Raw genomic sequence first — 22833 nt, forward strand, 5'->3', positions numbered from 1 at the left:
CCGTGAAGAGAAACACGCACCATTTTGTTTTATTTTTGCCCAAACGTTGATTCACTTTAAGGTGGACAGTGTGACTTTTCACAACGGCTCCTTCACCTGCTTTTATTGGTTTAATGGATTTTTATGGTAATTTCTACTACTACAACTACTACTACTACTACAACTACTACTACTACTACTACTACTACTACTACTACTACTACTACTACTACTACTACAACTACTACTACAACTACTACTACAACTACTACTACTACTACTACTACAACTACTACTACTACTACTACTACAAACTACTACTACTAACTACTACTACTACACTACTACTACTACTACTACTACAACTACTACTACTACTACACTACTACTACTACTACAAGTACTACTACAAGCTACTACTACTACTACTAACTACTACTACTACTACAAACTAACTACTACTGCAAGACTACTACTACTACTACTACTACTACTACTACTACTACACTACTACTACTACTACTACAACAACAGTACTACTAAAACAACGACGACTACTACTACTACTACTACAACAACAAGTTACTACTAAAACAACGACGACAACTACTACTACTACTACACTACAAAACAAGTACTACTAAAAACAAACGACAACTACTACTACTACAACAACAAGTACTACTAAAACAACGACGACTACTACTACTACAACAACAAGTACTACTAAAACAACGACGACAACTACTACTACTACAACAACAAGTACTACTAAAACAACGACGACAACTACTACTACTACTACAACAAGTACTACTAAAACAACGACGACAACTACTACTACTACTACAACAAGTACTACTAAAACAACGACGACAACTACTACTACTACAACAACAAGTACTACTACTACTACAACAACAAGTACTACTAAAACAACGACGACAACTACTACTACTACTACAACAACAAGTACTACTAAAACAACGACGACAACTACTACTACTACTACAACAACAAGTACTACTAAAACAACGACGACTACTACTACTACTACAACAACAAGTACTACTAAAACAACGACGACAACTACTACTACTACAACAACAAGTACTACTAAAACAACGACGACAACTACTACTACTACAACAACAAGTACTACTAAAACAACGACGACAACTACTACTACTACTACAACAACAAGTACTACTAAAACAACGACGACAACTACTACTACTACTACAACAACAAGTACTACTAAAACAACGACGACAACTACTACTACTACAACAACAAGTACTACTAAAAACAACGACGACAACTACTACTACTACTACAACAACAAGTACTACTAAAACAACGACGACAACTACTACTACTACTACAACAACAAGTACTACTACTAAAAACAACGACGACAACTACTACTACTACTACAACAACAAGTACTACTAAAACAACGACGACAACTACTACTACTACTACAACAACAAGTACTACTAAAACAACGACGACAACTACTACTACTACTACAACAAGTACTACTAAAACAACGACGACAACTACTACTACTACTACAACAACAAGTACTACTAAAACAACGACGACAACTACTACTACTACAACAACAAGTACTACTACTACTACAACAACAAGTACTACTAAAACAACGACGACAACTACTACTACTACTACAACAACAAGTACTACTAAAACAACGACGACAACTACTACTACTACTACAACAACAAGTACTACTAAAACAACGACGACAACTACTACTACTACTACAACAACAAGTACTACTAAAACAACGACGACAACTACTACTACTACTACAACAACAAGTACTACTAAAACAACGACGACACAACTACTACTACTACTACAACAACAAGTACTACTAAAACAACGACGACAACTACTACTACTACTACTACCAACAACAAGTACTACTAAAACAACGACGACAAACTACTACTACTACAACAAGTACTACTAAAACAACACGACGACAACTACTACTACTACAACAACAAGTACTACTAAAACAACGACGACAACTACTACTACTACTACAACAACAAGTACTACTAAAACAACGACGACAACTACTACTACTACAACAACAAGTACTACTAAAAAAACGAACACTACTACTAACTACTACAACAACAAATACTACTAAAACAACGACGACAAACTACTACTACTACAAACAACAAGTACTACTAAAACAACGACGACAACTACTACTACTACTACAACAAGTACTACTAAAAACAACGACGACAAGTACTACTACTACTACTACTACACAACAAGTACTACTAAAACAACGACGACAACTACTACTACTACAACAACAAGTACTACTAAAACAACGACGACAACTACTACTACTACTACAACAACAAGTACTACTAAAACAACGACGACAACTACTACTACTACTACAACAACAAGTACTACTAAAACAACGACGACAACTACTACTACTACAACAAGTACTACTAAAACAACGACGACAACTACTACTACTACTACAACAAGTACTACTAAAACAACGACGACAACTACTACTACTACAACAACAAGTACTACTAAAACAACGACGACAACTACTACTACTACTACACTACAACAAGTACTACTAAAACAACGACGACAACTACTACTACTACTACTACAACAAGTACTACTAAAACAACGACGACAACTACTACTACTACTACAACAAGTACTACTAAAACAACGACGACAACTACTACTACTACTACTACAACAACAAGTACTACTAAAACAAACGACAACTACTACTACTACTACAACAAGTACTACTAAAACAACGACGACAACTACTACTACTACAACAACAAGTACTACTAAAACAACGACGACAACTACTACTACAACAAAACTACTACTACTACAACAACTACTACTAAAACAACGACGACAACTACTACTACTACAACAACAAGTACTACTAAAACAACGACGACAACTACTACTACTACTACAACAACAAGTACTACTAAAACAACAACGACAACTACTACTACTACTACAACAAACAAGTACTACTAAAACAACGACGACAACTACTACTACTACTACAACAACAAGTACTACTAAAACAACAACGACAACTACTACTACTACAACAACAAGTACTACTAAAAACAACGACGACAACTACTACTACTACTACTACAACAAGTACTACTAAAACAACGACGACAACTACTACTACAACAACAAGTACTACTAAAACAACGACGAACTACTACTACTACAACAACAAGTACTACTAACAACTACTACTAAACAACGACGACAACTACTACTACTACAACAAGTACTACTAAAACAACGACGACAACTACTACTACTACAACAACAAACAAGTACTACTAAAAACAACTACTACTACACTACTACTACTACTACTAAAACAACTCTTACAACTACAAGTACTACAACGACGACAACCACTATAAAAACTACTACTACAACAACCACACCTACACGTACCACTACTACTTTTTATTTTTGTATTCTTTTTTTTTATTTACTTTTGACAATCCTAAAAAGTACAAAAAGTCCTACAAATATTTATTTCTATAGATATCTCATTGCTCTGCTTCAAATGTTCCACAGTGTGACATTAAACAGCTCTACTTTACATTTATTCAATTACAGATGGTTTTATAGCTCAAAAATACCTAGAAAAACATTGCATTTTGCCTGAATTGTTACATCACAGATAAAAATTGAGATCTTAAAGGGGCACTGTGTTTGTTTGGTTGGAGAGAAACAGGCATTCTGACTGTCAGCAGCGTCACCTCTCCACAGATCTGGTCTGTAACGTGGTCCGGTTTGGTCTCCATGAAGATAGAAAGGTTTAATGCTGTACCGTGTTTGACCGTCCACCAGAAAAGTTACACAATGCACCTTTTAAATTGAAATGTATTCGCTAAGGATGTAACAGTAATTGAAATATCGTATCGTATCAGCAAACGTCTCAAAATAATATCGTAGGTGTGTCATAATATATCGAATTACAAGTTCCTTTGCTTAAATTCATGGTTTGATAGTAGCAACAGCTTATAAACATCAGAAACTACATATCCCATGATTCATTTCAGTGCAGACAACGTGAAGAAATATGTTTTTTACTTGAATTCTTGGGATTGTGACAGTAATAATTAGGGGTGCAACTATATCCAAGTCTCACGATACGATATCGTCACGGTATGAAGCTCACGGTACGATATTTATTGCGATATCGTGGGAAAGCTCCACGATTAGGGATGTAACGATATCCAAATCTCTCTGTACGATATTTTCACGATATACATCTCACGGTACGATATTTATTGAGATATTTTGTGGAGGCTAATATACTTTTTCCTCTTAAAACGCCTCGACAAGACTTAATCCAAAGATCTAACACTTTTAAGTCTTAGATCTTTGGATTAAGTCTTGTCAAGGCGTTTTAACTGTTATTTCTTCTTGTAGTCTGCACTGAAATGGAGCAAAGGATCATGGTCTATGTCACAGGTGTCAAACATACGGCCCGGGGGCCAGATCCGGCCCTCCAAGACCTTTAATCTGGCCCTCGACTGATTTTCTACTAAAATATTGTAATTCTATTTTTTATTAAAATATTGATAATTTTCTGTCGCTGAGCAGAGCAGCGTCTCCAGCGTCTCTGTACGTGGCCCCTCCCACCAGAGCAGCACAAATGAAGACTTGTCTCTTTCCAAATGCTCTTAAAGGACGATCGTTTTGACTGTGTTGACCGTGACACCCTCATCAGAAAAATGTCCAACATGAGAAAAGTGGAGCCGAGTGCAGGATTTTACAAGAAAAATTTACTTATTCCTATTTATGCAAGTTAATGTTAAACAAGTTCATATTAAAACATTGTGTTGAAATTGTATTTTTCTTAAAGTTTCAGGTTGTTCATAATATTATAATATTTTGTAAAAGAAAGAGTTCATCAATTAAAAAAGATTTCTGTAATAGATTTACGTTTCTCTGCACAAATATTTGAACTTATTGTTATTTTTGGGGTTTATATGACATGAGTTTTCTGATCCGGCCCCTTTGGGATCAAAGTCAGTTGGATGCAGCCCCCGGACCAAAATGAGTTTGACACACCTGGTCTATGTAGTTCCCACTGTCTTTTTTTAGCTATTGCTGCAGCATAACTCTTAATTTAAGCAAAGAGACTTGTAATTCGATATATTGTGATGGTCCACGATGTTATTGTGAGACTTTGACGATACAATATCACGATATTTCGGTTATTGTTACATCCTTAGTGATAATACACACCAGAATCTTGGCAAGTTGTTTTAAAAGTTAAAAGTGTCTTATCTACAATTATATCAGCCTCTACAAAATATCACAATAAACATCATACCGTGAGATGCGTATCGTTAAAATATTGTATGTAGACATTTGGATATCGGTGTTTAAAGCCATTTTGTGTTTTATTTCGAGTTTTTAGACGATGTTAGAGCTTTTTTGGCAGTGCAATGTGTCTATAAAACTGCAAATTTCTCTGATCTGGCCAAGATTTTGAAACTTATATCAGGTTATTTGTCATGTTTTCAGATTTATTTTCGACTTACTAGTTCTTACACGGCTTAATTTTAGTCTAGAGGTTGTTTATTTTATGATAACGTGTCAAGTAAAATGATTTGGACAGATAATTTCACCACTTTCAAGTCGTTTTCTGATCGATTTAAGTGTTCATATCTTGCATTTTGGAGAAGCTTTTTTTGCGGTAACAGCTGAACATTCTGCCGTAGACGTACATGTAGAACCCCCGTCCCGCCGCGTGATGTCATTTCAAAGTATCACTGGTAAAATAAGCGTCTTTATTCGGGAAATCTATTCAGAAGCCGAACCAGAACTTGCTTTTATTCGCCTCCAAGGAGAAACGATTTTTTTTGTGTGTAACGGGCCGCGCAGCTCTGGTCTCGAGACTCGGTGGAAAGTGCTTTAAAAATACAGTTTGTTATTGATTTTCTTTGGTCTAAACTGCGCCTTTTTTTTTTTTTTTTTTCGTCTTTTGCAGAGGTTGCGGCGATTATCAACAAAATACAGGACCGAGAAGATCTACCCCACGAACGTCGGAGAGAGAGAGGAAAACGTGAAGAAGAACAGATACAAAGACATACTGCCATGTGAGTGTGAAAGTATTACTTTATTTTGAACATAATATTTTCTTGAGGCTGTGATACTAACTGTAGGCACTGCTCTGTTTGAGGCTTTGTATTCTGTGTATCGTTCGTTCGTTTTTCAATATAAAACCAAAAATAAGAAAAAAAAACAACAACAATTTTCTTCATTATTTGTCTCCAAAACCAAAATGAAAAAACGGATAGTGATTCGTTTTTTTCAGTTTTTGATTTTGTGTTTAAATGAAAAATGGAAAAAACGGATAGACGTTTCCCGTTTCTGTGACTTAAACTGAGATGCCGGAATTTTGCGCCGCATACGGACTGAAAAACAGGACTGAATCAGGACTGAACCAGGACTGAATCTTTTCTAAATCCAGTCTAAACCAGGTCTAAACCAGAACTCAACCAGGAGTAAACCAGGATTGAACCAGGTTTAAAGCAGGACTGGACCAGGACTGGACCAGGACTGTAACAGGACTGTAACAGGACTGTAACAGGACTGTAACAGGACTGGACAAGGACTGGAACAGGACTGGAACAGGACTGAATCTTTTCTAAATCCAGTCTAAACCAGGTCTAAACCAGAACTGAACCAGGACTAAACTAAGACTGAACCAGGTTTAAAGCACTGGACCAGGACTGAACCAGGACTGAAATAGGACTGAGTGTCGGGACGGGCCCGGAGGTGTACCCACGTGGACTGTTGGGTGATCGGGACTGAGACGGGACCGAGACCGGGACCGAGACCGGGACCGGGACCGAGACCGGGACAGAGACTGGGACAGAGACCGGGACAAGGACTGAGATTGGGACAGACACCGGGATCAAGACCGGGACCGAAACCAGGACCGAAACCAGGACCGAATCCAGGACCGAAACCAGGACGTGGTTCAGTCCGTATTCAGCGCAAAAGTCCGGCATCGTAGTTTTAAGTCACGGAAACGAGAAACGACTATTACCCATTTTTTCCATTCTTCATTTAAACACAAAATTGAAAACTAAAAAAACTAATAATTATCTGTTTTTTTCATTTTGGTTTTGGAGACAAATAATGAAGAAAACTGTTTTTGTTTAGTTTTTTTTCATTTTCATATTTTTGCTTTTACATTAAAAAACAAATGAACGAATGATACACGGGTTCTTTGTTACCAGAAAAAGCTGACACAGTTTTAACTCTAATGAGATCCAGGCCCATCAACAGAAATTTGGGGGCCCTGGGGCAAGGAGCCTCACATGGGCCCCCCTCTAATGTAAATTAATAGGAAGAGAGTCCAATTTTGGGCCCCATAAGACCCTGGGGCGTTTGAGAGAAGAACTCAGCCTAAATGTGCAGGGTTTGAATGAAACAAAACACAACTCCAGGTCTGTTTGTGATGAGGAAACTACACAACATAGATCAAAAAATAGCGTAAAATGGGCCCTTTAATATTGCGATTGTGAGCAAACCTGTCTAGTTTAACATACACTTTTGAATAAAGCCGTACAAATGATAAAAGAGTCATGATCTCTCTATGAACATTAACAGCAGACGGGCTTAAACTGTAATCTGGTGTATAGTAAATGACATAACAGCAGCGTGTACAGTTTTAGCCCGGAGCTTCATATTGAAATCCCCCATTCACTATTTAAATGTGCACTTTTTTTTTTATTTAAAGCATTCATTTGAATCACCATACATCATAAAATAGTCATGTTTTGAATTATATTTCTAGTTGGCCGACTCATGTGAACATTTTCAGCCTGGAGGTTAAATGGCCTGTGTTGCGCTGTTTTCTGATCTGTGTTTTGTTTCCCTCACAAACCCTGCATGTTTAGGTTGTGTTCTTCTCAAACTGAAAACATGCTGTTTTTTCTTTGTGATGTCATGTGGTAATACAGGAAGGGCTCCACTGTGTTTTTAAACTCCATACACCTTCACTAGAATCAGGTTACTTTTACACTGAAACGAATCACCAGAATCATCATATACTTATTATATAGAAACGTTAATAATTAATCGAAAATCAATCGTTAATTCTCCCGACGATCGATTAATAAAATTTCATCGAATGCCCATCCCTAGTGGGCATCCCCAAAAAATGTGAAAATGAGAGAAATTCATATCGGTTGGGCCTTACTATAAACCAGGGGTGGGCAAACTACGGCCTGGGGGCCATATGTGGCCCTTTAAACAGCACGGTGGCTGAGTGGCTAGCACTCATGCCTCACAGCAAGAAGGTTCTGGGTTCTATCCCTGGGTTGCCTGGGCCTTTCTGTGTGGAGTTTGCATGTTTCTCGCCGTGTCTGGATTCGGTTTCCTCTGGTTTCCCCCATCAACCCAAAACATGCTCCAGGTCCAGAACAGTTGATAGTCAAGGTCAGTTAAATACAATCAATCAATGAATCTGACCAGGGACGACAGGTGGAAATTAGCACTGGTGCTACAACCTGATGTGTCTCTCCTGTTAAGGTAAATGTAAAAAATTGTGCGCTGTCTCAAATAAATAAATAAATAAACAAACAAACAAACAAACAAACCTTTAAGTCCGGCCCGCCGAACTTGAATAAATTATAGTAATAAACCTTGTTAATGTTTTATTTTTCCTGCATTTCCAGCGTTTCTCAGTAGATGGAGCACTATGTATACATTGAGGTGCGGCGTATTATGTTAGACGCAATGCTTTATGGGAAAGTGTTCTTTCGGACTTGCTAGTGACAAGAGTCATTCTCGGTCGGTGTATTCAGACCATGAGTGAGGCAGAAGTGTTCAAGACATAACCCTGCACTGTTTCCATTCTGATTAGGGTGAAAGTGAAGTTGAAAAACTCGTGGACTCGTATATTACGAATTCTTCACCCACAGGGCGTTAAAACACACAACGGAGCAGAAAGTGTTATATACGGGAAAGATTTAGTTGGGTTTAGGCTCGTACTGGAGAGTGATGCAATCACACGTTTTGGTCAGTGGTGAGTCAAGTTTAGGGAGGTTGGCTAAAGAAAATATGGTGACGGCCACAACTAGATTCTGCCCCGGAAAGTATTTCATAAGTATTTGTCTTTTGGATGCAATCGCACTCAACTTTACATTGCAGTAACAGGGATAGTTACATTCAGCATGACTCAAAACACCCGATCGTAACCAGGATACTGATGTGCACGTAAACGCACTCATTATAAACAATGTACACCAGATCAAATATAACACGTTGCTCACAGACTGACACACTGTCACTGTTCCATCCTTGCGTTGGTCGTTGTTGAGTTTTGGCTCTGGGGACACACGTTGAACAGAAGTAGATCTGCATCTTCTACTGTCAGTCATGAGGAGAGTGATGATGATAAGATCCTGAAGGAGAACAGAACTTTCAGTGCTTTTAAATAGTAGCTGTATTTTATTAATTTAATTTTCAGTGTTTTAGAAAGACAGATATTTTGTTGTGATGCTTTGTAGTGACTTTCAATTGAAATTCAAGCACAGGTTTTCTACATATCTCTTTTTTTTTTTTTTTCTCTCCGCTCCTGGTCCGGCCCTTCGGTCAAATTTTAGAATCCTTTGTGGCCCCCGAGCCAAAAAGTTTGCCCACCCCTGCTATAGACATACATGTAGGACACCCCAGCGAGATGTCACTGAGATGCCGTTTTTTAATCAGCGTGAAAATAAAAATAAATATCTGTCTAAGTAATATTACTAGTAGGTGGACTTAATCCGGTGACATAACAGCTGTGTAACTTCGCCTGCATTACTCCCCCGTGTATTTTCCATTATAAACACTTTAATATCCTGTTTTAATGCGCGATTCTAAGTCCCATGCGATGCCTCTCGTCTACGAACGACGGAACGCAACATCTGGACTGCTTTTTTTTTTTTTTTTTTCCCGCTTTTCTGCATCTGTCGGTTCTGGTTTTTACTGAATGAGGGGTTTATCCAGAGCAGCTGTGGGGCTTACATGCACAGGACAGGAATGAGGGCATTAGAGGAGACCTATTAAACTCTTAAACGACTCTCAGTGGAATCTTTCTGTTTGTCCTCGTCTGAACTCACTTTTTTTTTTGGTCTTTATTTGTTTTCCTTTAAAGGTGCATTATGTAACTTTTCCGGCGGTGCGTCCCTCAAATGCTTTGTCTGGAATGTTTCACAGTATGATATTTAAGCTTTCTGTCTTCATGGAGACTAGGGATGGGCATTCGATGAAATTTTCTTAATCGATCGTCGGAAGAATTAACGATCGATTATCGATTAATCATTAACGTTTTTATATTAAAATGATCATCATTATTATTACTATCTGCACTACTAATCTGCATAAATAAATTCAACTTTACGACATATAAACCGTAACGACTCTAGAGCCACATCAATCCGTTTTAGATTATAATGTGTTTAATTCAGTTTTGCGCAACTCTCACAGAAACGAAACTTAAAACCGCATCGCTAATTTGCATAAACTCAGCGAAAATAAAACTACAGCTCTTGTGTCGCTGATGCGGTCAGTTTCTGTCGGATTAAAAGACATGACTCAGGTGAATACAGGTTAGTGTGACCAGATTTGCGTTTGTCAAAACCAGGACACCGTACGGGGGGAGGGAGGTGGGGACTCGTCATCCACATTGAGCGACTCTCACCTGGTAAAACCTTTTTCCCACTGGACACAGAAACATATGTGCTGCTTTATACACTGTGCACATGGACTCACACTTGTCCCGAACGCAACGGAAAGCCTGGAATTTCCTGTGCAAATCATCGTTACATACGCATTTGTGCTTCGGTACGTTGCAGACTGACCGACTGTTTGTGTTTGTGTCTCGCTCCTTCTGATGCAGAGACACATGTACACACCTGTTTGGTCACACATACACACAGCAACCTACATTCGGTTTGTCGATTAAAATTAACGTAATCGATGAAATTCTTAATGATCAATTATCGATTAATCGATTAATCATGCCCATCCCTAATGGAGACCAAATCAGACTAAGTTACAGGTCAGATCTATGAAGAGGCGACCCCGCTCAGTCAGAAAGTGTTTTTTGTTGTTTTTTTAGGTATTTTTGAGCTATAAAATCACCTGTAATTGAATAAATGTAAAGTAGAGCTGTTTAATGTCACACTCTGGCACATTTGAAGCAGAGCAATGACATAGCTACAGAAACAAGAATTTCTAGGACTTTTTGTACTTTTTAGGATTGTCAAAAGTAAAGCAAAAAAATAAAAAATAAAATAAAAAGTAGTAGCGGTACATGTAGGTGTAATTGTTATAGCAGTTGTTGTAGTAAGTAGTTGTTGTTGTTGTTGTTGTAGTTGTTGTAGTAGTAGTTGTAGTACTTGTAGTACTTGTAGATGTAATAGTTGTTGTAGTATTTGTTGTAGTTGTTATAGTTGTAGTAGTTGTTATAGTTATTGTAGTTGTTGTAGCTATTGTAGTAGTGTTTGTTGTAGTACTTGTAGTTGTAATAGTTGTTTTAGTAGTATTTGTTATAGTTGTCGTTGTAGCAGTTGTTGTAGTTGTAGTTGTAGTAGTAGTAGTAGTAGTAGTTGTAGTAGTTGTAGTAGTAGTTGTAGTTGTTGTTTTAGTAGTATTTGTTGTAGTTGTAGTATTTGTAGTAGTAGCAGTCGTTGTAGTAGTTGTTGTACTTGTTGTAGTAGTAGTTGTAGTAGTTGTACTTGTTGTCCTTGTTGTAGTAGTAGTAGTAGTAGTAGTAGTAGTAGTAGTAGTAGTAGTAGTAGTAGTAGTAGTAGTAGTAGTAGTAGTAGTTGTAGTAGTAGTAGTAGTAGTAGTTGTAGTAGTAGTTGTAGTAGTTGTTGTAGTTGTAGTAGTTGTAGTAGTAGTAGTAGTAGTAGTTGTAGTAGTAGTAGTAGTAGTAGTAGTAGTAGTAGTAGTTGTAGTTGTAGTACTTGTTGTACTTGTTGTACTTTTTGTAGTAGTAGTTGTTGTACTTTTTGTAGTAGTAGTTGTAGTACTTGTACTTTTTGTAGTAGTTGTTGTACTTGTTGTACTTGTTGTAGTAGTAGTAGTTGTACTTGTTGTAGTAGTAGTAGTAGTAGTAGTAGTAGTAGTAGTAATTGTTGTTGTTGTACTTGTTGTTGTTGTACTTGTTGTTGTACTTGTTGTAGTAGTAGTAGTAGTACTTGTTGTACTAGTAGTTGTAGTTTTTGTGGATGTAGTTGTGGTTGTTGTAGTAGTATTTGTTGTAGTGTAGTAGTAGTAGTAGTAGTAGTAGTGGTAGTGGTAGTGGTAGTGGTAGTGGTAGTGGTGTAGTGGTAGTAGTAGTAGTTGTACTTGTGGTAGTAGTAGTAGTTGTACTTGTGGTAGTAGTAGTAGTTGTACTTGTGTTGTAGTAGTAGTAGTTGTACTTGTGGTAGTAGTAGTAGTTGTACTTGTTGTAGTAGTAGTAGTAGTAGTTGTTGTACTTGTTGTAGTAGTAGTAGTAGTAGTAGTAGTTGTTGTACTTGTTGTAGTAGTAGTAGTAGTAGTAGTAGTTGTTGTAGATGTAGTTGTGTAGTTGTAGTAGTTGTAGTGTTGTAGTAGTAGTTGTGGTTTGTTGTAGTAGTATTTGTTGTAGTAGTAGTTGTGTTGTATGTAGTAGTATTGTTGTAGTAGTAGTAGTACTTGTTGTAGTAGTAGTTGTAGTAGTTTGTTGTAGTTTGTTGTGTAGTAGTATTTGTTGTAGTAGTAGTTGTGGTTGTTGTAGTAGTATTTGTTGTAGTAGTAGTTGTGGTTGTTGTAGTAGTATTTGTTGTAGTAGTAGTAGTACTTGTTGTAGTAGTAGTTGTAGTTTTTGTGGATGTAGTTGTGGTTGTAGTAGTAGTAGTAGTTAGTAGTGTACTAGTAGTAGTAGTAGTAGTAGTTGTACTTGTGGTAGTAGTAGTAGTAGTAGTAGTTGTACTTGTGTAGTAGTAGTAGTAGTAGTAGTAGTAGTAGTAGTAGTAGTAGTAGTTGTACTTGTGGTTGTAGTAGTAGTATTTGTTGTAGATGTAGTTGTGGTTGTTGTAGTAGTATTGTGTTGTAGTAGTAGTTGTGGTTGTGTAGTAGTATTTGTTGTAGTAGTAGTTGTGTTGTAGTAGTAGTAGTTGTTTGTAGTAGTAGTAGTACTTGTTGTAGTAGTAGTAGTTGTAGTTTTTGTGGATGTAGTTGTGGTTGTGTAGTAGTAGTTGTAGTTTTTGTAGTAGTTGTGTTGTGTAGTATTTGTTGTAGTAGTAGTAGTACTTGTTGTAGTAGTAGTTGTTGTTGTAGTAGTAGTTGTAGTTTTTGTGGATGTAGTTGTGGTTGTTGTAGTAGTATTTGTTGTAGTGTACTAGTAGTAGTAGTAAAAATGTCAAAAGAAAAAGTATGTTCTGCAGTACAGCATCAGATCTGCCGTCTGTTCAGTTACACGTGTGTTTATTACTAGAAGAAAGACCTTTGAAACCTGTGAGTGTCACTGTGAGCGGGGTCGCCTCTCCACAGATCTGACCTGTAACCGTTGCCACACTAGGGAACATTCCAGGCAAAGCAATAACCGCGGATGCCCCACACTCTCCGCTAGAAAAGTTACATCGTGCACCAAATAAATTCAACTTTGTAAAAAAAAACAATTAAGTGAAGTTATGGACTATATATTAGATTCAAATGAGACGCTCGAACTCTCCTCGTCGTTTCTGTGCATTTATATTCATGTATTCGTTCATTCCCACCTCTTCCTTCGTGACTAAGTGAGTTTTCAGACAATTATCCTTTTTTACATATTTTTCTCCTTATTTTGTCCTAGTTTGACCTGCTTACGTTTTCCATCAATCGCACAAACGCACAAAACCACACACAGAGTCAGTTTCTTCAGTGTGTTGGTATTTCAAACTGTGCTAATTATATTCAATTATCTCCTCTTTCGATTTCTCTCTCTATCCCTCCTGTCTCTCCCTCTCACGCTCCTCTCTCCCTCTCCCTTTCTCTGTCTTGCTGACTCTGCTGTCTGTTTTTCTCTGTCTCTCTCTCTCTATCTTTCTTTTTCTCTTTGTCCACCTCTCCTGCTTTCTCTTCTGCTTCTTGCTTTTTCTTCTTCCGTCTTTCCCTTTCTTGTATCTCACTCTGTCTATTTATTCGTCTCCCTTTCTCTCTCTACCTCTTCCTCTCTCTCTTCTTCTATCTTTCCCTCTCTTATCACTTTCTTATCTGTCTCCGTCTCCCTCTCTCCCTCTTTCTCTTGTCTTCCTCCATCTCTCCCTCTTTGTCTCTTTCTCTTCTTCCCTCTCCCTCCCTCTCTCCGTCTCTCGTTGCAGTTGATCACACGAGAGTGAAGGTGACGTTAAAAACGACCAATCAGGACACAGATTACATCAACGCCAACTTTATTAAGGTGAGTGACAGAACAGTTTGACACTTACATATAAACAAAACAAAACAAATGTGATTTTTATTCTGTGTTTTACTTTTTATTCAAGTAAAGGCCAGTACCTGTTTTGGACTGCACAATATTCTCCATAATTATAATTATTAGTAGTAGTTTCTTCTGTCATTTTGCAGCATAACAAAACAAAACAAAAATAAAACATAGACTACAATCCCATAGATCATGACCGAAAAGATTTAGGCTGAAGTAAAAGGTACTTATAATGCCAGACTTTATTAAACAATGACAGAATTACAAGAAAAAAAACAGCGTATGAACAACAAGTTTACATTTACTATTTCATTTACGACTTACAGTATATATGAGACAAAATATAAATTAAAACAATCTAAGACTACGTTTACACTGAAACGAATGCGCGCATCATCGTATCGAAAACTGTTTGCGTCCAGACACGTCGTTTCTGTGTCCGCAATCCTTCCTTATCCACACAGCTTTGAGCACATTTGTTTACATTTTACAGAAACGAAACTTAAAACCACATGGCTAATTTGCATAAACTGAGCGCTCAAAAAAACAGCTCGCTCCTTGTGCGCTGATGCGGCTCATCTTCTGTCGGATTAAAGGACACAACTCAGTGGAATATGAGTGTTCTTTCTGTGACAGAGGGGTGTTCTGCTGATGGTGAGTCTGTTCTGTGTTTCTATTGCGTTGGAGATGGTTCATGTTAAACTTTTCAGAGATTATATGTCTGCAGGTCGCACACACAGACACACGTTTATATGAATGGACATATATTCTAGCCTCTTTGCGTTTTGACTAGGGATGGGCATGATTAATCGATTAATCGATAATTGATCATTAAGAATTTCATCGATTACATTAATTTTAATCGACAAACCTGAATGTAGGTTGCTGTACGTAGTGTGACCAAACAGGTGTGTACATGTGTCTCTGCATCAGAAGGAGCGAGACACAAACAGTCGGTCAGTCTGCAACGTACCGAAGCACAAATGTGTATTAAACGATGATTTGTACAAGAAATTCCACACTTTCTGTTGCGTTTGGGACAAGTGTGAGTCCATGTGCACAGTGTATAAAGCAGCACATATGTTTCTGTGTCCAGTGGGAAAAAGTTTTACCAGGTGAGAGTCGCGCAATGTCGATGACGAGTCCCCACCTCCCTCCCCCCGTACGGTGTCCTGGTTTTGACAAACGCAAATCTGGTCACACTAACCTGTATTCCACTGAGTCATGTCTTTTAATCCAACAGAAATTGAACCACATCAGCGACACAAGAGCTGCAGTTTTATCTTTGCTGAGTTTATGCAAATTAGCGATGCGGTTTTAAGTTTTGTTTCTGTGAGAGTTGAGCAAAACTGAATTAAACACATTATAATGTCAAACGGGCTGATGTGGCTCTAGAGTCGTTACGGTTTATATTTCGTAAAGTTGAATTTATTTATGCAGATTAGTAGTGCAGATAGTAATAATACTGATGATCATTTTAATATAAAAACATTAACGATTAATCCATAATCGATCGTTAATTCTTCCGACGATCGATTAAGAAAATTTCATCGAATGCCCATCCCTAGTTTTGACGGTGAATTACTTCACGGGGCATAGATCTACATCAGAGTATCAGAGTTTTCAGGCATCCACACAGTGCCGGATCAGATCTGTACTCAGGTGAATTCGTGGGAGCTGGAGGCACCAGATCGTGTTCCGTCTCTGGAGTCATTTTCCATCGGATTAGTATGAACGAACACTGCATCCACAACGAAAATGACTCAAATATGAACTAGTGTGAACGGGGCCCTAGTTTTCCAGAGTGTTGGAATATTTTAAAAAGTGTCACGTCTCCAACACTCAGGGCCTCATTTCATAGTGAACCAATGTCCAAAATTCCAGACTGTCCCTTTAAATCTATCAGAAAATGACTTAAAAGTAGTGAAATTATCTGTCCATGCAACAAGATCATTTTACTTGACAAGTTATCTTAACAAAAACGACCTTTAGACTAGAATTAACCATCTCAGACCTAGTAAGTGGACAATAAATCTGAAAACAAGATGACTAACCTGATATAAGTTTTAAAATCTTGTCCAGATCAGAGACACTTGCAGTGCAGGGCTGGTCCGATCTGGATTTGGAGTTGGTTTAAAGTTGGTGTCTGTGTCTTTTGTTTTGTAGAGTTTTAAAATGTCTCTTTGTGTCTTTCTCTTAAAGGGCATCGACGGCCCGGAGGCGTACATCGCCACTCAGGGCCCGCTGCCAAACACCGTCATCGACTTCTGGAGGATGAACTGGGAGTACAACGTGGCGGTGAGTTTGGACTTAGACAGACTTTATTGATCCAAAAGGGAAATTTTTTGAGTTTCAAGTGGATTAAAAGCAGCGTAATTCCAATGTTTAAAGATGCACTGTGTAACTTTTCTGGTAGAGGGTCTGCCGCAAGATTGTTTCCATGGAGATACTGTGTTATTGCTTTCATCTATGTTGTATTTATTAAAATACAAGTGTTTTTATTGCTCAAAAACACATGTGTTCCTACAGTGAGTGAGTGAGTGAGGTCAACTCTCCACAGATCTGACTTGTAACTTCTCCTGGAGGGATTATGGGCTTGTCTCCATACAGTAGAAATAGTTAAGTTTATTGTTGTTCTGTGGGATATTCTAGACCAGCGGTGTCGAACTCAAATTCACAGAGGCCAAAATTAAAAACTGGGACCAAGTCATGAGCCAAACTAAATATTTATTGAAAAATTTCCACAACATCTGCATGTTTTCTCTTCTTTCGAGATATGCAGTGGTAAAGCTTTTCTTATTAAATTAAATGTTTAATAATAGTTTTACTTAAACATTGAATCCAGAACAAGCAAAATATAAAATAATAACAAAACTTTAAATAAATAATGTTTCTATAGCCCAGGGGTCTCCAACCTTTTTCCTCCAGTGAGCTCTTTTACAAAACTAAAATAAAAAAGAGCAACTAATTTTAGCCGCCGCAAGAAACTGAGGTGATTATAAAAAAGCGAGCGAGCCTTTGGGTACAGTTAGACGTCTTTGAAACGTAAACCATTGTCCATTTATTAGTGCTCAAAGTTGGGCTTCAAAATCATATGGTAATAGGCATTTAATTAACCACATTTTTGTTATTCAGTGCAATAGTAGTGTACCGTATTTTCTGGATTATAAGGCGCACTGTCATTAAATGGTCTATTGTCGAACTTTTTTCACAAATAAACCGCACCGGACTTTAAAGGAAACACAACAGTTTGATGGGTGAGTGGTTTTGTTTGTTTGTGTCGTTCACGGTGACTCTGGGCTTTGTTCAGTTGTGGCGTGTAGGGAGGTGCTGTATGGGACCAACGGATTGTCGGCGTGTTCGCAGTGACTCAGTTGTTCAGTCGTGTCTAGAAGTGGCACATTGCACTCGCTTTTTCAGTTCGTTCCTCCGTTCCGTTCCTCGTCGGCGTGGAGTGATGAGTGTGTCTGTGGGTGTGTTTCGCTGTGCGGTCTCTGTCTGCTCCGTGTGTGTTTGCGGCTTTGTAGTTTACTGAAGTCGTGCTGGGACACTCGAGTGTATGGGGCGCTCTGGATTGTGTTCGCATGGTTGTTTTTTGACGCGGTTAGTTGCTTAAGAGCGCGTCTAATAACCCTGAAAATACGGTGATTCCGAAATCCCTTCGCAAGCTACTTGGAAGGGGGAGGAGAGTTACTGGTGGCTCCCGAGCGTCAGACTGAAGACCCCTGCTATAGTCTGTCTGTAGACGGCGGGCCTGCTCGCTTTGATATGATCTGGCTCCCCAAATATAATTATATCCCAGGCTAAATTTGGCCCCTGGTCCTGAGTCTGACGTGTGGTGAACCCTCTACCAGAAAGTTACATAGTAGACCTTTATTGGCAACTAATAGGAGGTAATTTTTGTTAATCTTGCCCATCCTACGAGGACAAAAGTAGAACTTAAAGGTTGTATGGACCATTTTTCAAAGAAAGAGAAAGACAGCGACCGTTTTCTGTCCTTTTTGAAATGTTGCACATGCGTGACACCAACTACCCCTCCTTCACAGCTCCGTCAGTAGAAATGCCTCCTCCCGCCTCCTCCTTACACACAGAAATGTGCTTGTGTTCAGCTGGTGCGCTTTCAGAATTGCTGTTGAAGTTTCCAGTCCAGTATTAATTTAGCGACCGACGCGTCAGTCTTTAGACACTTCGTCTGCTTCAGTGTGCGCCATCACTGGAAAGCATCATCAAGAATCACCTTAGTTTGGCGTCGAACCTTTTCAGCCGACCTCAAAAATTGACTTTCTTTTGTAGTGAACTGGTCGTGGATTCTTGTCTTCCACTGCAGCAAACTCTGTGCTAACTGCGAGGAAGCTACAGTTTGAAAAAGCCGTAAGAACCGCGGTGTTGATCGAGGAAACGGTGTGTTGCGTATGTGGAATTCGTGAATCTAAATCTAAACATCTGTGTGTCATTCTCTTATAATTTGGACATTTTAAATTGAAATATTGATCTAAAATGACTTGATAAAAGAAACAAATCTGCTGACTTAGGCCGTTAGAAAATGGTGATGCCGTCATCGTCGTAAAGTTCGTCAAAACAAAGGACTTTTTTACACGAGATAAAGAAATGCAGGTAAAGACGACAAGATATTTTATCGGAAGTGTCTTTCATTTAGACGGTGACGGTGTTTTTGGGGCTCAAAAACGCAAAAATCTGAAACCTCCCTCTAGAGTGGAAAAGTAGAATACGCTCCGGCAGTGTAGACGGAAACATTACGTGTTTCCGTCTACACTGCCCAAGACGCAAAACTCTGGTCAGATCTGCTCAGGTCGCGGACGCGTTTACATCACATAAACACAACACATAGAAAGCTGGCATACATACCCAATCAAATTCTACACACTTTTGCGTCACCGAAAATGCTCATCACCGAAAACGCTCGTCTAAACTCAGAATAAAAAGCGAAGACACGACGCCACTTTTGCCGTCTTCTGTTCAGACCGTCATCATATAAATATGATGATGGTCATCATGGTATTTGTATAATGGTATTTATATAAATAAAATTGGTATTTATATAAATAAAATTCCAGGCAAGCAAGCAAGAACATCTCCATGGAGACAGACCATCCACATAGAAAGTTACACAGTGCAACTTTAACACTAAATAACCCCCAAAAACTTAAAATGTCTTGAACTTTTAAATCCCTACTTAGGACTTGTGATAAGAATATTTTAATTTTAATAGTACACTATGTCATTTTTTTTTTCTGTTTTGTTTCTATGGATACGTCATTGCTCTGCTTGGAATGTTCCACAGTGTGACATTAAACAAAACGACTCTACTTTATATTTATTCAATTACAGGTGGTTTTATAGCTCAAAAACACCTAGAAAAACAACATTCTGACTGTGAGTTGGGTCGCCTCTCCACAGATCTGGCCTGTAACTTGGTCTAGTTTGGTCTCCATGAAGATAGAAAGGTTTAATGCCGTACTTTTTTTTTTATCATTAATTTTTTATTAAGAATATTACAACATATACATTCCATTATACATGTCATGTGTTTTTTCTTATTTTCCATTAACCTAACTTCCCCCTCCCCCCCTCCCCTCCCTCCCTCCCCTTCCCTCCCTCTCCTCCCTCCCTCCCCTTTCTCTCCACCCTTTCCTCCCTCCCTCACTTCCCCTCCCGCACCTCCCATCCCTCCACTTCCCACTTCCCTCTTCTCCCCTCCCTCCTCCTCCCACTCCCCCCGCTCCTCCCCCCCTCCACTCCTCCCCTCCTTCCACTCTTCCTTTCTCATCCCCCCCTTCCTCCCCCCTCCCTTCCCTTTCTTTTCCTCCCCAACCACCCCCCCCCCATTCCCTTGCCACCAACCAGCTCTATAATAACACAAATATATGTTATATTAACAGAGTGAGTTCAATATCATTTTAACATAATTGTTTCCAGTTCTCTTATTAGTTGAGTCCATAATTCAGTTGTGTTCAGTGCTGCATTGTTAATCTGTGCTGAAAATAGTTCCATGTAAGCAATGTCCATAAAACAATGAAGCCAATGAGTAAATGACACGTCATTACTTTTCCATCTTTGGGCAATAATCTTCTTCGCTGCTGTGAGACCTGCCAGCCAAACTTTGCGTGTCTTATTCTGGAGAGATATTTGTGAGTCATCGTCCAAAATGTGAACTGTTGGATCCATTGGTAGATTTACTCCTGTTAATGTGCTAAGGTAATTCACCACTTTTCCCCAAAGTTCCTGAACTGCTCCCATACAACATGAATAAAGGAACCTGCAGTCCCCGGGAGACAATAGGAACAGTAAGGATCAGGTGCTACCCCCATCTTATGCCTCACAACTGGGGTTAGTTTTGCTCTATGGCAATACTTCAAATGTATATAACGGTGGTTGGCATTTTTAGATGCTCTCTCAATATTACGCCAAGTTAATTCCCAATCAGGTTTGAACAATTCACTTGATATCTCTCCTTCCCATGCTTTCATTCCCACTGATGGCATTGCACATTGATTCAATAACTGATCGTATATATACGACACTAATCTTTTAGAGGTTTCCTGTAATAATTTTGAGATGGGGTGGTCTTCCAATTCTACTCCCCAGGGGACTTTGTAGGTTTTACATGCTGACCTTATTCTAAAATAGAAAAATAAAGAGTGTTTGTTCACATTATATTTTGACACCAGCTCCTGAAAGCTGAGGATGGACTCCTCCCCATTAATATAATATATATAATATATATATATAATATATATATATATAACACCGTAATACCTTTACTATCCCACTCTTTGTTTATAAATGGTTTCCCGCCTGAGAGAAAATTACTGTTGTGCCACAATGGTGATAATTTATGCCATTTTTGCTTGCACTTTCGGTATCTTTCTACTGCTCTAAACACTACCAGCATATATGTCAGAATTGGACCATATCGTAGTTTACATTTCTTGATTGGGAGACCCAGGAAGAGGAAGTCCCTCAACTTCAATAAGATTACTTTCAATGGACTTCCATGCTGATGAATTGTTATCTTTCAACCAATAGGACAGACTCCTCAACATGAAAGCCCAGTGATAAAGTTTAAAGTTGGGACACGCGCATCCACCATTAGTCCTTTTCCTCTGCAAAACTGACCATTTAATAGCAGGGCGCTTGCCGTTCCAAATGTATTTTCGAAGCAAAGAATCAAGTTTTTGCCAATAACCTGTGGGAGGAGGCAGAGGGATCATGGAACTTACAAAATTTATTCTAGGTAATACATTCATTTTGACGGTCGCTATACGAGCCGGGACTGAGGCTGGCAGGTGCACCCACCTACTAATGTCATCTTCAATTTTCTTTAGGATAGAAAGGTAGCAGTTTTTTGCAGTCACCTCTACATTAGGTCTGATCTGAATGCCCAAGTAAGTAGTTTCTGTAGCCAACCTCACCTCAGAAGGGAGGGAAATATCTTGTTTATCAATATTTATCAGCATTAGGGCTGATTTAGAATAATTCACCTTATATCCTGAAAGATACCCAAAATACTTAAGTTTATCCAAAACAATGGGAAGAGATTGTTGGATGTCAGCCATATAATCAATGTGTCATCAGCATACAGCGACACTGAGTGTGAAGATGTACCTATGGTGACTGGAGATATTTGTGGACAATTTCTAATTAGCTGTGCCAGTGGTTCAATACACAGATTGAACACTAGAGGTGATAGTGGGTCTCCCTGTCTACTTCCTCTACCAATTTGAAACAATTCAGATAAGCCCCCTCCTATACAGACCCTTGCTGATGGGTTAGAATATAGTGCTTGGATCATACCAATATACTTATCCCCAAATTTGAATTCTTTTAAAACTCTCCACAAATATGTCCATTCTAGGCGATCAAACGCCTTTTCTGCATCTAAGAATAACAGCCCACAGGCTGGGGGTATGTTGTGTGATGAACTGAGTATATGCAACAGGCGGCGAACATTATCGGAAGGAAAACGATGTTTTAGGAAACCTGTTTGATCAGGATTAATTATTTTTCCTACCACTTGCTCCAATCTATTAGCTAAAACTTTTGAGAAGATTTTTATATCAGCATTAATTAATGAAATTGGACGATAATTTGCGCATTCAAGATGGTCTTTTCCTGGTTTCGGTATAACAGTTATTAGGGCTGTATTGAGGTCACGATGAAATGAGCCAATATTAATTGCATGATTTATTGCCTCCAGCCAAATTGGGCCCAGAAGGTCCCACAGTTTAAGGTATAGTTCGACTGGAATTCCATCAATTCCTGGCGTACGGCCTTTCTTGGTACTTTTAACCGCTTTTAAT

The 22833-nt window shown here is 38.6% G+C and overlaps 1 protein-coding gene across 3 annotated transcripts in view; it reads left to right on the forward strand.

Annotated features, from left to right (window-relative positions):
- ptpn12 (protein tyrosine phosphatase non-receptor type 12) overlaps positions 1–22833 on the forward strand; it is a 153665-nt gene that overhangs the window by 47796 nt on the left and 83036 nt on the right. For all 3 annotated transcript variants that reach the window (XR_008632169.1, XM_055153534.1, XM_055153533.1), the window contains exons 2-4: positions 6074–6182; positions 14412–14488; positions 16715–16810. Coding sequence is in view for 2 of the 3 variants with exons in the window: in XM_055153534.1 (XP_055009509.1) it covers positions 6074–6182; positions 14412–14488; positions 16715–16810 (282 nt within the window). In the remaining variant the exon portion in view is untranslated. The remainder of the gene's footprint in view (positions 1–6073; positions 6183–14411; positions 14489–16714; positions 16811–22833) is intronic.

The sequence above is a fragment of the Boleophthalmus pectinirostris genome, unplaced genomic scaffold (assembly GCF_026225935.1).
Source record: "Boleophthalmus pectinirostris isolate CB_2022bp ecotype Guang Dong unplaced genomic scaffold, ASM2622593v1 HiC_scaffold_18, whole genome shotgun sequence".
NCBI lineage: Eukaryota > Metazoa > Chordata > Actinopteri > Gobiiformes > Gobiidae > Boleophthalmus > Boleophthalmus pectinirostris.